This window comes from Gymnogyps californianus, chromosome 13 (assembly GCF_018139145.2).
Source record: "Gymnogyps californianus isolate 813 chromosome 13, ASM1813914v2, whole genome shotgun sequence".
NCBI classification, from domain to species: domain Eukaryota; kingdom Metazoa; phylum Chordata; class Aves; order Accipitriformes; family Cathartidae; genus Gymnogyps; species Gymnogyps californianus.
This window is the reverse complement of record NC_059483.1, coordinates 14,511,747-14,526,521: the sequence shown is the minus strand read 5'-3', so window position 1 is coordinate 14,526,521 and position 14,775 is coordinate 14,511,747. Positions and strand designations below refer to the sequence as shown.

Genomic DNA, 14,775 nt, shown 5'->3' with positions numbered 1-14,775 from the left:
CTTATTCAAACTAAACTCTTACTTATCTCACCAGCCTATAAATACAAGTCATGTTAACTTGGTCCTGGCCCCATAACTTCATCAACTCCTGTGTTCAGGAAGAATTTTAAGAAGGCAAGAGACAGCCTTAAAATTAAGAAAGGTCTATTTGTGCCACAGTTATTAAATTATTACAAAACTCATACCATTCTTGATCTAGCAATAACATCATGTATACTCTTCAGCATAATATCTTCTACTTGAATTAACCACTTCTCCACTGCACCTCGAGCTTCAGAAGTAGAAATGGTTGAAATCAGTTCTACACGCTCGCCTTCAGAACTATACATTGCTTTAATATCCAAATTGGGAAGGAAATGTAGCTTAGCAATGCCTTCAAAACACTTCTTCAAGTGAGGCTGAACTCTGAGAGGATCCTTAGTCTCCGACAGGATCTCCAACATTTCATCATTAGACAAGAAAAAGAAGCTAAAAAAAATTCAGAAAAAAGAAAAAAAAGAAAAAGCCAACTGTATGATCAAGCTACTTTAAAGGCTGACCTTATTCACAACAAAATAAACATTCAGAATCTTTGTTTTTTAAATAGCCAAAACTCATCATACCGGGGAAAGAAGAGACGTTTTTTCTCAAGATAAGCATTAAGACCTTTCATGATTTTGTCAAGAAGCTCATTACAGTTCTGAAGCTTCTCCAATAACCCTATAAAGGAAGTAGCAACAAGAACCTGTAACAACAAACACATGCAAATTGTAAGTTATAAATAAGATACTTCAAACAGTAGAAGTTATTCAAATAATGTACAACATGCCTTTGTTCCTAGAAAGCCTAGGCAACTGATGTAGTAGTTCATTGTATATATTCTGAAAACAAAAGCATGGGGGGGGGGGGGGGGGGGAGAAAGAGAGAGAGAGAGAGAGAAGCTACCATTTCCTTTTAGTACTGTATATTTTCCTTACCTTTGGGTCTTTGGCACAATACTTCATAATATCTCTCCAGTGTCTATCGACAGTCTGAAAGAGATGCCCCTCTTCTGGCATCTGTTGCATAATATCCTCAGAAGAAAAAATGGGTTCCAAATAAAGCCACTGTGCTTGCACTTTCAGCCATTCATCAATAATCTCTTGAATTTGAATTAAGCGATTTTCCCATTCCTTAATAAATATTTAAAGAATGTTACCTTAATATTTCCAAACCAATAATGTTAGAGAGAACAAATACAGGAACGGTAGACACTGTGGTACTCTAGTTCCCAAGGAGAAGATAAAAATGTCTAGCACTAAACAAAATAAAAGAAAAACATTTAGGAGTATTTAGGTTCTTCCATGTATACAGATGGCCAACGGAGTTCAGAAAGTTTAACTTACCTGGAAATGAATTTTCCAAAATGCAGTTATCACTTTAGCGCTATGATCTTTTAACAACTCAATGGTTAAGTAATACCCAGGAGGCTACCAGTGACAAATTCTGTTTCATCTCCCCACAGCAAGGAGCTCTTGGTTTGCAGCTGAATTACAGCAGGAACACAAGAATACCTGAAAGGCCACACTAGATCACAGGAGAGATCCAGCCAGCCCAGTATCCTGTCCCTAAAGTGGACAATAGCAGATACCTCTGGAAGAGGCTGGAGAGGCTGCCTGTAAAGGGTAAACACTACCTATGTTCACTGAGCCTGCTTAAACCTGAAGATTTCCTACATAAACCAACAAAGAACTAGGGAGGGTAACTGCAAAGCAATTTCACCAGCTTCTCTCCTGTCAACAGTCATGGTGTTAGCATCAAAGACTACTCTAGCCCTGAAAATACAAAAGCAGGTGTAAAGCGATCCCATCATTGTTCTGAGGCCCAATTAAAAAACCTTCTCCCAGCCCTCAAGTTTCCTTGCCCAGACGAAAACACTATAGTTCAAATTTGAGTCCAAAACTCAAGCATTAAATCACTAAATGTTCTTATTAACAATAATAAGAACATAATTTCCAGTTATTAAGAAGCAAGGTTAAAGACACTAACAGAAATAGTAATTTTGCAAAATACACGAAAAAATAATCACGTTCTCTTGGTTGCACTTGAATGTGAATGGAAGAGGGAATTCCAACACAGAAATAATGTAAGTAGGACTTCTATGAACTCAAAAGAATCTTGCTGAAAAACCAATGAAAACATTTCATTAACAAGTCAAACAAAGCTGTAATACAATTGGCATACTCTTGCATTATAGTTATCCTGCAAATAAAAACGGTAAAAAAAAAATTACTCATCGTACCCTGATTTCTTTGTCAAATGGTTTAATGAAATGTGATCCTCTCATTGTCTGAGTTTTCATAATATGATCGTCAAGAACAGCTTGAATCTCATCCACTGCAGACAGAATATGAATACCAGTCTCACGATACACACTTGTATTGAAGGAAATTGAACCCCAGGTTTCCATCATGGCATGCATTGATTTCTCTAAGGAAAATTCCTACAGTTTGAAAAGAAAGTAGTTTATTTTAGTCACTGCATTATTTTTTTCCAGCTCACTAATTCAATATATAAGCTTATCTAGCTGAATAAGCTATTTTGCTCTAACAGCATAAATTAACTTGTTGTTATTCTTAGTACATCATTTTCTAGTGCACAGAAAGCAGTACACTCAGGAAACACTAATGATGTAACATGAGATACAAATGTTTACACACTCATTCTTACCATCTAATGGGCCAAAGTCTCACCAAATCTCTTTTGTTGCATAAGGGTAAAGACAAAAAATTCCAGTAAGCCATAAAAGCCATCTCTAAGAGACCTGATGTCATATATTTGTCACTATCAAATCTCTATGCTTACCTTGCTTGCACCTACACTTATAGCTTCAAACTCTTCCAAATAAGGGGCTAGATTCTGCTTTAAAACTTTTCTCAGGGTAGTTCCAGAGTCTGGTGTTACATCATATCCTACTATATTTGACATCTGCTGCCAATGACGAGTTCTCATGCCGGGGTTACAGAAAATAGTCACAGTGGGAATATTCTCCTAATTGAGGAAAAACATTTATAAGGTAAAAATTGTGATGTGCATTATTTCTTAACTTTTTAATCATCTTTGATGTGCAGTTAAATTTCTGCTGCAGTAGCTGATGACATGAAAATCTTCTCTGAAAAGTGCAGATGGATCCATTCAGTTATCCATTCCATTTCTAAATAATTGTAGTAAATTACTGAAGAACAACTATAAAACTATTAAGGACAGTCTTGTCAGAAAAGAGAAAAGGAACAATTTTTCAGCTATGTTATGTTAAATTTGGCTTCCATTAACATAACATACGGTCCCATTTCAAAATTCCCAACTACATCCTTAAATGTTTCTCTGCATCCAAAAATTACTTTTCTCCTGTATGTGTCCACTCTTTAACAATTCACATTCCTAAAACTACAAAGATATCAAAAATCCAATTTTATTAAAATCAGTGGGACAGTACAATCTGGAAATGGTGATTCAGAGCTCTCTCTCTCTCTGTAATAAAAGGAGTCACTGACACTGCATCATCTACCTATACTGAGTGCTGAATTTAGCATTTGTCTCTCAGCATTAAATATTAATATCCCTCACCTTTTCTTACCTTAAAGTCTTTAATCTGCTCCAGAACTGAAGAACACATTGTAAGAGTTGGATTTGCCTTTGTTTCTTCTTCTGTCTTCTCTTCTACAGTTCTGTGTTGTGATGTCTTTTTCCACTCCTGTTGAATTTTCTTCTGCTTTTGTTGGAAGAGTCTTGATATTTTGTGTATCTCTCTAAAAAACTCATCAACCTCAGCCTCCATGCTTTCCCCATTTAGTTCCAAAAAGGTACCATCCATCCATCTGAGAAAACCCACAAAGTTAGAAAACAGAATAACAAATGTAGGCCATGAATAATTAACACTTTGTTTTGCAACACAAGATGTAGATTAATAGTTATTTAAAGTAGAGCAAAGCTCTTGTTTCCAATTAATGTCTTTCTATGCAAAATGCTAATGCACAACTAAAGGTGGCTTGACCACACTCTTCTGTGTATTTGTGTAATTCTCTCAAGTCAGTCACATACTGAAACCAAGTAACTGCGTGGATTGAGAAATATTTAATTTAAGCTCTGGATAGAGATCAACATATGATATCAAAATATACTAGGCCTTTGTATTTTCAAAAAAATCCATGGTTTCTAGCCATATCATGTTATAAATTCCAAAGAGTGCAGGAACTGGTAAACAATCTCACTTAATTTAGACTCAGACATACTACAGTTTTTGTTGTAGGATCTAGCCACCAGATAGCAATATAATCATTTGAGCACATCTACACGGCATTTTGGACAGCCGTTAGGTTAAAAATGGTTTTCATTACATGCACATTGTAAGCTTTCCAATTGAACTTCTTCCTTTTCTGCTATACAAAATGGCTCATAACTAACCAAATTTTTTCTTCCTAATACATTTCTTTCACAGAGCTTGTCTTATTATAGGCTTCACGAGCATGACCAATACAGTTAGAACCCAGTATGCGATATACTCCTTTGCATTAGATAAAAAAAAAAACAAACCAAAAAACCCTGACATTTTTTCTAGCTGAATTAAAAATAACAACCCTGATATAAGTTATATTACTATTATACTTGGATTGCTAACAACAAATAAATGTTTGTAAGAAAACAAATCCATATTCTACAACTGATGAACAAAAACAGCATGAGCATTTTTCCTGCTCTCCCTCATTTAGCTTCAAGAGCCAGATTACCTTTTTTCTGTTCGTTGCCATTTCAGTATAAGATGAAAGAGTTTCTGGTATGGTTCAATCTCAACTTTTAAGTTGTTGAGGAGTGGGAAGTCACTCAGTTTCCATCCAAGCAGAGTCTCTTCTTTATTAATAAGAGCTACTGTTTCATCAGCCTCCTGTATGCATTTCTGTAATGCTCTCAGGTCAGCCACATACTGAAATCAAATAATTGTATGTCTGAGAGATAACTAAGCTATGCTCTGAACAGCTATCAAAATAAGATATCAAAATATAATAAGCCTTCATATTTATTAAAATTTTAGAAAACATGAGTTAAAAACTTGTCTTCTTATCCTTGAGTAGATAAACTGTGAAGAACCCAGATTAACACTAAGGAAAAATAACGTTGGTTTTATCATTACTGAATTTAGGAGTATAAAACCATTTTCAAAATGTTTGAGCTTTAAATATTTAGGAATGTTCCAGGAAGCAGGCATACACATTTTTATGTACCTGACATATCATAAGGGCAACTGGGATTTATTAGCTTAGGATTTCTGTTTTGTGCTTTGAAGTGTTTTCTTTTTAAAAACCAAAATTACTAAGCACAATTGTGATGTCCTCCAATTAAAGTGCAAGACATGCTCTGGCATTTATAAAATACTTCTAGAACTTTGCAAAGTTTTGGAGGCAGTGGTCTGCTCTTCATTAGCAGAAAAAGGAAGTTTTGAGATTTATAGGAAAAAAAAATAATTAAAAAAAAAAAATCAAATTGCTACCAATTACTCTTTCTAACCTGCTATTTTTCCCTCCAGTTCCTCAATATATCAGAAACAGGGAAGGAAATTCTAATCCCACTGAAGTTATTTGCAAATAACGTCACTGGGGCCAGAATTCCATGCTTTATATAAACCAGAGTAAAAAAGTAATTCACTTTATACATCTGTAATATCTCAGTCCTTGCTGGGATTACCTATCAGCTAATTTAAGCACAACTTTATAGTAAACTTTCCTTTAAGTCAAATGTTATTGCCAATGTAATACAAAAAGGGGGGGAGGGGCAGGGGTAATTTTATGAGTTTTTTCATTGTGGCAAGAGGATAATAAATGTTTTAGTTCACATTCGTTAAAATAACAGATTACTTTTAATTTTAAGTTTCTTCCATGACCTCTGTGTATTAAACATACAAAACATTTCTACCCATTTTATACTAAATGTTAATTAGACCTGTTGCATGCAATCCAGTTCTGAGTATTCTTCGAACTCTGTCACAGAACGTGTCAGCTTGTCTAATTCCACCATCAGTTTCTCACATTTATGTATTAGTTCTTGCTCTCCTTTACGTTTAGACTGTTCAATCAGCTACAAAACAATTGATTTTATTTTTAATGGTAAAAAAGCAACACAAAAGTGGTTGTAAGTCCTTTCAATGATTAACATACGTAGTACCATCTAAATTAAACATTTAGCACAAACAGACAGAAAATAAACAATACAGATAGGTTATTATCCTTACAATAATTGAAATTTCTTCAGGAGTTGCTTTCTATACGTCCCATTTAAGTGTGTGCAACCTCTATATGTTAACATGGAACCCTCATCTCAGTAATCATTGCAGTTAGGATTGCCATAAAGGCGTCCTTCAGCAATCAGACAAAAGATAGGAAAGCACTACAGAAAAAAATATTCTCATCTTTGGGATTCAGTGTTTTATTGCCAAAAGAGGACATCGACAGTTGTTGAAAGCCAATGCTATCCCACATGTATCTACTGCTATAAAAGGCAGAAATTCTAGAATTCTAAAGCACAGTGTCTGTACACAGAGGGGTTATTTTTAAGGTACCAAACAAGAAATCACCCGAGGCAGAGGAGATCTCCTAAGACAAGGACACATACTGCCATGCAAAAATTGTGAAGCAGACAAACAGAACTTCTCCAAAGGAGGAACCAGTCTTTTCCTACTGCATTAGAATAAGACTGAACTCATATCTGAGAGTATAAAACGCAAATATGCAGACTCAAAAAAATTTGATGTAAAACTATTCTTGTCCTCAAGCTCTAGCACAATGCAAGTTGCTAGACAGTCAGCTACAGAGAAATATACTCCCAAGGGACTCTCATTAAGTCAGATACACTCCGTACTACCATTTTCATTAAAAAGAATTTGAACAAGCATCTCAGACTCTCTGTGTACAAGTAGAAAATTAATTTTACTCATTTATTTTTCAGGATTAAAAGAATATTAACATGCAAACACAATGTTTTACAGACATAGCAGTCTCCCAAGCTGGGTATGTTTTAAGTCAGAGGCATGTTTACTACCCTTGGACATACTCCTTAGTATCTAATAAGACTTAGTGAAAGAGAAATCCTCAGTTGTGATATTTAGAAGATATTGATATTTTTATTTTTAAAAAATGTTAATTGTTAATTTTTAAACATTTTTAGAAGAAATTATAAATCTACGCTAAATTACTACAGAGAGGCAAGAGAACACCAAAAGGCTTGACTTACTGTATAATAGCCAGAGAGAAAGAATGCTAGCAAGATGAATACAGACAAGTGGAAGAAAAGAAAGTAATCTACAGTCACACAGAGAAAATCAGATGTTGCATATTTTCTAATAATGATTGCTACCTAAAAAACACAATTCCCACTGTTCTTTTATTGACAGAAGAAAATATCATTTTAACTAAATGACTTCCTGTCCAGAGCACTAACTCTTATTAAGGGCCTGACAGTTACATTTTCAGTACTAGTCAACTGCAGTGTAGTGAATTTTCACCTTCCTATGAATTACCTAGTACTGACCACAAACAAATTAAGATAATAAGACTTGCTGAAGGTTTTAAGTTACAGTGACAATTTTTAAATTACTTCACAAAAAGCCCGCCGTTGATATAAAAATCTGGAAATATGTTATTTATGCATGTCTAAATTAGTATGGTTCATGTTATATGTGTAGATACATTTAGCCTGCTGAGGAAATAAATAGCTCAAGTAAAGTGAAAAGTCTAACAAGCCAAAATATACCATAAACTAAGAAAATGCTCTTACATCATCATGCTCATCAAAAATAGGGTTAATCTTCTTTGGCCATAATAGAACTGTTGCATTCAGTGCAATGTCTTCAGGAGCAAATAAAAAAACATCTAAGAAGTAATTCATTTGCCGACAGCACTCCTATAAAAAGAGATTTCACAAACCTTTAGGTATCATAGGTCTGGTTAAAATATAGGGTAGGACAATATTATCTACAAAGATAAAATAGAAGTCTACATTTCACAGACTTTTCAGAATTCAGAGGTACTTCAGCCAATTGAATATTAATATTCAAAATAAATTTTTTAAAGTTATTCAAATCCCTGCCTCATTCGTGAGCTTCTCTCTCTATGATTCCTGTGGCCTGTAAATCTACATGCAAAAATCCTAATATTATTAAAAATATAAAAAATATAAATTCTGCAGAATAAACGCGTGTTCTATTTACAGACCTATTACCATAACAGAAAATCTGTTACATATCATCATAACATATAGCAAAGCGATTCTTATCCAGTAATGTTTTTGGCTGACCCACATCTTACACAGTTTTTCAATTTTGTTCTCTGAGCACACACAAAGTCCTACTGCTAATGTAACATCATCTATATTCTGCTCAGAGCGTAAATTGCTTCTTGTGTGTTCAAAGTCCTGACTGTTTTTACACATAAAATTATCTTTACACTTGTGTATTACATTTTCACAAATAGCTTTTTAAGCAGCCCTGAAGTAAGTCTCTAGGTACAAACAATAAACTGAGTGTCTAACAGTCTGCTATGATTTATTAAAAGCTGCATTTCCTCACTGACGTGCAGAATACATGGGAATGGGGAATAAGAAGGAAAGGCATATGGCAAAGAATGAGCTGGACTTCCCACTTCTCTCTGAAGTAACACTGAGGGTACAGTTTATTGATACATGCAGCATGATCAGACAAAAGTCTCTGCACTCCAGAATGAATTCTGTATTTGTACAGGCCAGCATGTTTGGTAAAAGATTAAGAATTAAAAGGACAGTCATTTACCTTGATCCTTAACAACAGGTCCTGAATACCTTCGGTTTTGACCTTCTTTATGTAAGCTACTGTTTCCACCATTTCTTCTGTTGTCTCAGGAACTTTTAATGCATGTTCCTTAATTGCTTCAAATTCTCTGCATATCCTATAAATTTATTTTTCATAAAATATCAACATTTTAAGATTTTTAGTTTGACTGGCTTCAAGCTCAGCTTTAATGGAATTAAAAGTTCAAATTAATTCTTTAAGTATTACCCCTGCACAGCTCCATTACTTTATGAAACTAAATAGGGAATATGACCAAGTCAGTCTAGAAAAATACTGTTTATTAACTTGCAATAATTGATTTGTTTGGATTTTGAGGTATTCTTCTGCAATAAATGCTTCAATTACTTTTGGTAAGTACATGAACTTAAGTACGGTATCATTAGCATACACACACACACTTTCCTAGTAAATATTTTGTCATTTTGGTAATGTGGAATCACTACAAAACTTGACTATAATTGTTCATTTTAACCAAACAATTCAATATGACTTCATTCATGATTTAATCCATACCTGCAAATTAACCTCCTGTTTAACTAATTTGATATCCTTCTATGATAAGGTCACCCACCTAGTGGATGAAGGGAAGGCAGTAGATGTAGTTTTGCTGGATTTTAGTAAGGCTTTTGATACTGCCCCTCACAACATCCTTCTGGACAAGTTGTCCAGCTGTGGGATTAGCGGGTTCACGGTGCGCTGGGTCAAGAACTGGCTGAAGGGCAGAGCTCAAAGGGTTGTAGCGAATGGGGCTACATCTGGCTGGCAACCAGTCACCAGCGGTGTTCCTCAGGGTTCAATTCTAGTGCCAATTCTGTTCAATGTATTTATCAACGATCTGGATGCAGGAGTTGAATGCACCATTAGCAAGTTTGCTGATGATACCAAACTGGGAGGTGCTGTTGACTCTCTTGAGGGACAGGATGCCTTGCAGAGGGATCTTGATAGATCGGAGCATTGGGCTATAATTAATAGGATGAAATTTAACAAGTCAAAATGCCAGATTCTGCACCTAGGATGGAGTAATGCCAGGCACAAACATAAATTGTGAGAAGAGTGGCTGGAGAGCAGCCCTGCAGAAAGGGATCTGGGGGTGCTGGTCGACAGCAGGCTCAATATGAGTCAGCAGTGTGCCCTGGCAGCCAAGAGGGCAAACCACATCCTGGGGTGCATCAAACACAGCATGACCAGCCGGTCAAGAGAGGGGATGATCTGGCTGTATTCAGCGTTGGTGCAGCCTCACCTGGAGTACTGTGAGCAGTTCTGGGCCCCACAATTTAAGAAGGACGTTAAGGTCCTGGAATGTGTCCAGAGGAGGGCAGCAAAGCTGGTGAAAGGGCTGGAAGGCATGTCCTGTGAGGAGCGGCTAAGGACTTTGGGCTTGTCTAGTTTGGAGAAAAGGAGGCTGAGGGGCAACCTCAGTGCTCTCTACAGCTTCCTGAGGAGGGGAAGTGGGGAGGGAGGTGCTGAGCTCTTCTCCCTGGTATCTAGTGACAGGACACGTGGGAATGGTTCAAAGCTGCACCAGGGGAAGTTCAGACTTGACGTTAGGGAACATTTCTTTACTGAGAGGGCGGTCAAACACTGGAACAGGCTTCCTAGAGAGGTGGTCAATGCCCCATGCCTGTCAGTGCTTATGAGGCATTTGGACAATGCCCTTAATAACATGCTTTAACTTTTGGTCAGACAGTTGGACTAGATGATCGTTGTAGGTCCCTTCCAACTGAAATAGTCTATTCTAATTGTTCAGTGTTATTATCTGCCATTATCTATGAAAACCTAGAGGTATCTATCATGTAATAAGAGAATCTAGCTTGTCTTTCCTTTGACAGTGCAGTAGTACTGTATTTCACGCTTAAAAAGCCAGAATGGTAATGAAGGCCTTTGATCTTTTAGCTCCTCTGTTATCCAAGTCTATTAGTAAGTTCCGCTACTAGTTTTTGAGTCTAAAACAGAGGAAAAAATACATCAGCAGGTGCAACTTGCATGAGATCATTAGTCAGCCAAGAGTCTTCATTAAACAGGAGTATGGTATATTTGCATTTCTTCTACATGTTTCTACTATGCATTTAACATATATAGCATTCACAAGCAGAGAATTCTACTTACTTTTCATTTTCCTCTCTGCGATTTGCAACTATTCTGTCCATTAGCATTTTTGCAAAGGTGTCTGCATTACTAGCCAAACCTTGCTTTAAATCCGCACAATTCAAACAGATCATAGGGAAATGAGCCACTTCTGGTAAACTCAAGATTTCCTTCTTGTGGGTGAAGAATTCATCTATGAACTTCAGAAAAACATTCGATTTTACACTTCAGAGCTGTTATTTAAATACTTGGCTACATGAATAAGGATTACACATTGACGAAAATAAATATTTTTTTCTATTTATCACAGACTTTTAGGGGAAAAAACACTTATGCTGTAGATTTGTAGGTAGTTAGCATAATTTTTAGCTAAAGGCTAAGCACCCATTATCCTCTGTTCCCTTTTTATTATTGGTGTATGTATAGTAAAAATTATATATAAAATGTAGAATTAAAACTTACAGCAGTATATTCATCAAAACTGTGTTCTTCTGCTTCAAATCTTTCTATCCATGCCTGTGCAGTTCCATCTACAAGCCAGCCATACCTTTCAACTACAATTCAATTATATTTATTAATATTATTATAACACATATGCTGTACAGTAAGTTACTTATTACAAAGAAGTAACACAGTTATTTAAACACTCTTCTATCACTCACCATAGTTTTCAAAATACTCCTTTGGACCTTGTAAGTTGTCTCTGATAGCTTTTTTCAGTGTAGATGTGGCCCATACTATGACATCATTAGGAAGCTTAGTGTCCAGAGTTGTAGTGCCTCCCATTAGCCAAGAATGTACTGTTTGGATGTTCTAATAGAAGTGCAAGTTCTGATTATTTAAATTTTAAAAAGCAATACAAGGATACATATATTTTAAAAGTAAGTTGCAATCTGCAGAAGACACTGTATCAGAAAAGTATGAGGCCCTAATCGTCACCAAGGCCAGGTGCTTCATACACACCTAGAATGACTCTTCCTGATTCAAAACAGGAAACATGTAAAACAGACAAAAAATAATTATCCAGTCTTACATAAAATTAAATTCTATCATATGTGCAAACACACAAAACTAAACCCAAAACACTTCTCTGAAAGTACCATCATGTATGATTAAAGGCCAATACTCAGTTCACAGGGATACATCTAAAGCCCCCAGAAAGGCTGTCTTACCTGGAGTCACAGATTGTTCCTAAGACATAAATCTTTAGATATTGTATATATCAGTTGTTAGAGATTTGAGGCTTTTCTTTTTCTTAGAAAGAAAAGGAATATCAGCTCTAATTTTCCTTGTCTTTCTCTGGGGATCTTAATTATTAATGCAAGTTTATTGTAAATCATCACACATATAACTAAGGTGCTAATTATATTTCTACACACAATGTTAGTTCACAGAAAGTATACACTGCAAAACTACTTGATTTTCAATGGTAAAAATAAATACATAAATAAATTGGAATATGTGGTTACTTATACTTAAAGCACTCTCAGGTTTTCTAAACATACCAAAGAAGAAAACGAAAAGGTTATCTTCTAGCTAGTTTTCTTTCCTGGGTAAGTTTTCAGCCTGACTTCTATTTAACGAACAAGCAGACAATTAATTTGTAGACATACACACAGATTTGCAGATTAAAACAGCAGACTAAAACAATCAGTAGCAGGTGTACCAATTCTTTATGAACAAGGAAAAACAAAATGAGTTTCAGAGCCTGGAGTTCCGCTGGGCATCAAGATTCATGATGTGACCTGCAGAACGCTCATGGAAAATAAATACCTCAAGTTGCATTCTACTTCCCATTACCATGGTAGTCAGAGTCCTAAATTACTAATATTTTCACGTACTGACCAACTTAGCAGTTACATATTTAAATAAAGATAAAAGCACACCTGGAGAGTCTGTCCTATACGATTTACTATAAACAGAATTGCTTCTTCTAGGTCTTGGAAGCTTGGATAAAACTCCATTTTCTTTTCATCAAGAGTCAATTCCATCTTAAATGAAGGCAGACAATTTCTGTCTTCAGGATCAAAAAGTTTCACAAAAGCTTCAACCGTTCTTCTCAATAATTCTTTCAGCTAGGTAATAACATATATCACCTATTAGTTGAAAGAACAGAAAGCCCCATCCCACTTTCTCTTCATTAAGCCAGGATTTCCATTCATTTTAGCACTTTCAGCCTGATTCATGGATAACTGAAGTAGCGTGAATTTTTCTAATGACTTCAGTGGGTATTAGTCCCAACCCTTAAAGGATGTAAACGAATGAACACATAAACAAACATTTCAGTAAAGCCCATGCATTCATTTTTGCTACAAAAGTAAGCCTATTACTAATACATGCTTTAAGTATAAATGAAATGTCCAGAATGCATTTTCCTCTGACTTTTTTTTTTTTTAATATGACAATGACTCGATTAGACTATTGTTCCATTATTTTTCTATAAAGTAAACAAAGGCTTAATCCTAAAAATTACTGCCTTCTCGGACTACTGAACATATATAATCTCACTGATTATTATATTCTTAAATGCTTTAAGTTAATTGGAAGTTAAAGGATTTTTAATTTTCAGTAAACTACGAACTTTGAAAAATAATTGTCTCAGTCTGAAATCAGTGATTTCATTTGAATGTTCTTGTTTTATTATTAGGAAATAAAACAATTGGAAATTCCTAAAACAAAAAACCTAACTGAGAAACACTTCATATAACTTCCATCTTGATATAAATAATCAGGGAGAAAAAAAAAAAACTCACAAAGCACTGTGGTATCATTTTCCACAGAAAAAAATTGTGTTTGGAAATTTTGCAGAACTATAGCCACTTGCATATATGTTGGCAGAGCTGGACGTTCAGTCTGTTTGTATAAGTATGTTTGCTTTCAAGGGAGAGAGACCAAGTTTTGTTCATTTTGCTAATATATAACGTAATTGTAGTGCCAAGATCGGTGATAGGAAGGGTCCTGAGAACACTGAGATATTTTCTTCTTCAAGCTAATTACATTCTAGTTAGTAGAATGGATAAATTTTCTGCATCTAAAAAACTAGAAGAAAAAGAAGTAGACAAGACCACATATTTATTTTAAATGAGGGAAGTTAAAAACATGTAACATTTTGAATACTTTACTGCATTATATGCAACAAATGGCTAACAATAATTAATTAAACAGGCCCCATATCATATAATGTGCTGACTCATTAAAATTACCTAAATTTCACATTGAGTTTATCATGGAGAGGAAAGATTTTTACCTGATTAGACATAAGCATAGCCACACAGTTATAAAAAGAGTCAACCTGATCCAACTTTACACCATTCAATGCCTCCTGAGTAAAGAGACCGATAACTCTTTGATACCACGTATTCAATATCTTCTCTTCTGCTTTAGAACAGCTTAGAGAGACATCAGTCTTTAAAGACTCACAGTCAACTGGCCCTTTCAATCTAGAAAAGAAAGTTACAGGCAACTTCATAAACAAAATTAAAAAACCCATGGAGTAAAGTAACAGTAATCCATACTGTATTACAAACCCATTCTTTTTTAGCAGAAAGCACAGCAGGAACCTAAGCAGCACTTCTGTAGACTTAAATGAGGAAAAAAATACCCCATACCACAGGAAATAAAGAACAGTTACCAGAAAAAATAATGAGGAAAAAGATATTGAAAATTATCTTTTTGAAAATCATGAAAATGAAAAGTTCCAAGATTAAAAATAAAATTCGACTGATGAAAACCAGCAAGAAATCTGATCTTTAGGGTTAGCGTAAAATTCCCTACAGATAGTAATACTCCTATAAGTCAATTTTTCAAATGCTACTTCAACCAGACTTCTATGGGGATCACAGCATTAAGATTAAATAAAT

At 35.2% G+C, this 14,775-nt stretch overlaps 1 protein-coding gene across 1 annotated transcript in view; it reads right to left on the bottom strand.

Annotated features, from left to right (window-relative positions):
* Window positions 1-14,775, bottom strand: part of DNAH12 (dynein axonemal heavy chain 12) — a 73,300-nt gene that overhangs the window by 49,789 nt on the left and 8,736 nt on the right. Inside the window, exons 8-22 of the mRNA XM_050904490.1 lie at window positions 14,163-14,355; window positions 12,802-12,990; window positions 11,578-11,728; window positions 11,378-11,469; window positions 10,937-11,115; window positions 8,792-8,927; window positions 7,783-7,908; window positions 5,953-6,087; window positions 4,746-4,939; window positions 3,596-3,836; window positions 2,824-3,009; window positions 2,261-2,461; window positions 957-1,151; window positions 603-724; window positions 186-468 (exon numbers count right to left, since the gene is read on the bottom strand). Of these exons, the coding sequence (XP_050760447.1) occupies window positions 186-468; window positions 603-724; window positions 957-1,151; window positions 2,261-2,461; window positions 2,824-3,009; window positions 3,596-3,836; window positions 4,746-4,939; window positions 5,953-6,087; window positions 7,783-7,908; window positions 8,792-8,927; window positions 10,937-11,115; window positions 11,378-11,469; window positions 11,578-11,728; window positions 12,802-12,990; window positions 14,163-14,355 (2,623 nt within the window). The remainder of the gene's footprint in view (window positions 1-185; window positions 469-602; window positions 725-956; window positions 1,152-2,260; window positions 2,462-2,823; window positions 3,010-3,595; window positions 3,837-4,745; window positions 4,940-5,952; window positions 6,088-7,782; window positions 7,909-8,791; window positions 8,928-10,936; window positions 11,116-11,377; window positions 11,470-11,577; window positions 11,729-12,801; window positions 12,991-14,162; window positions 14,356-14,775) is intronic.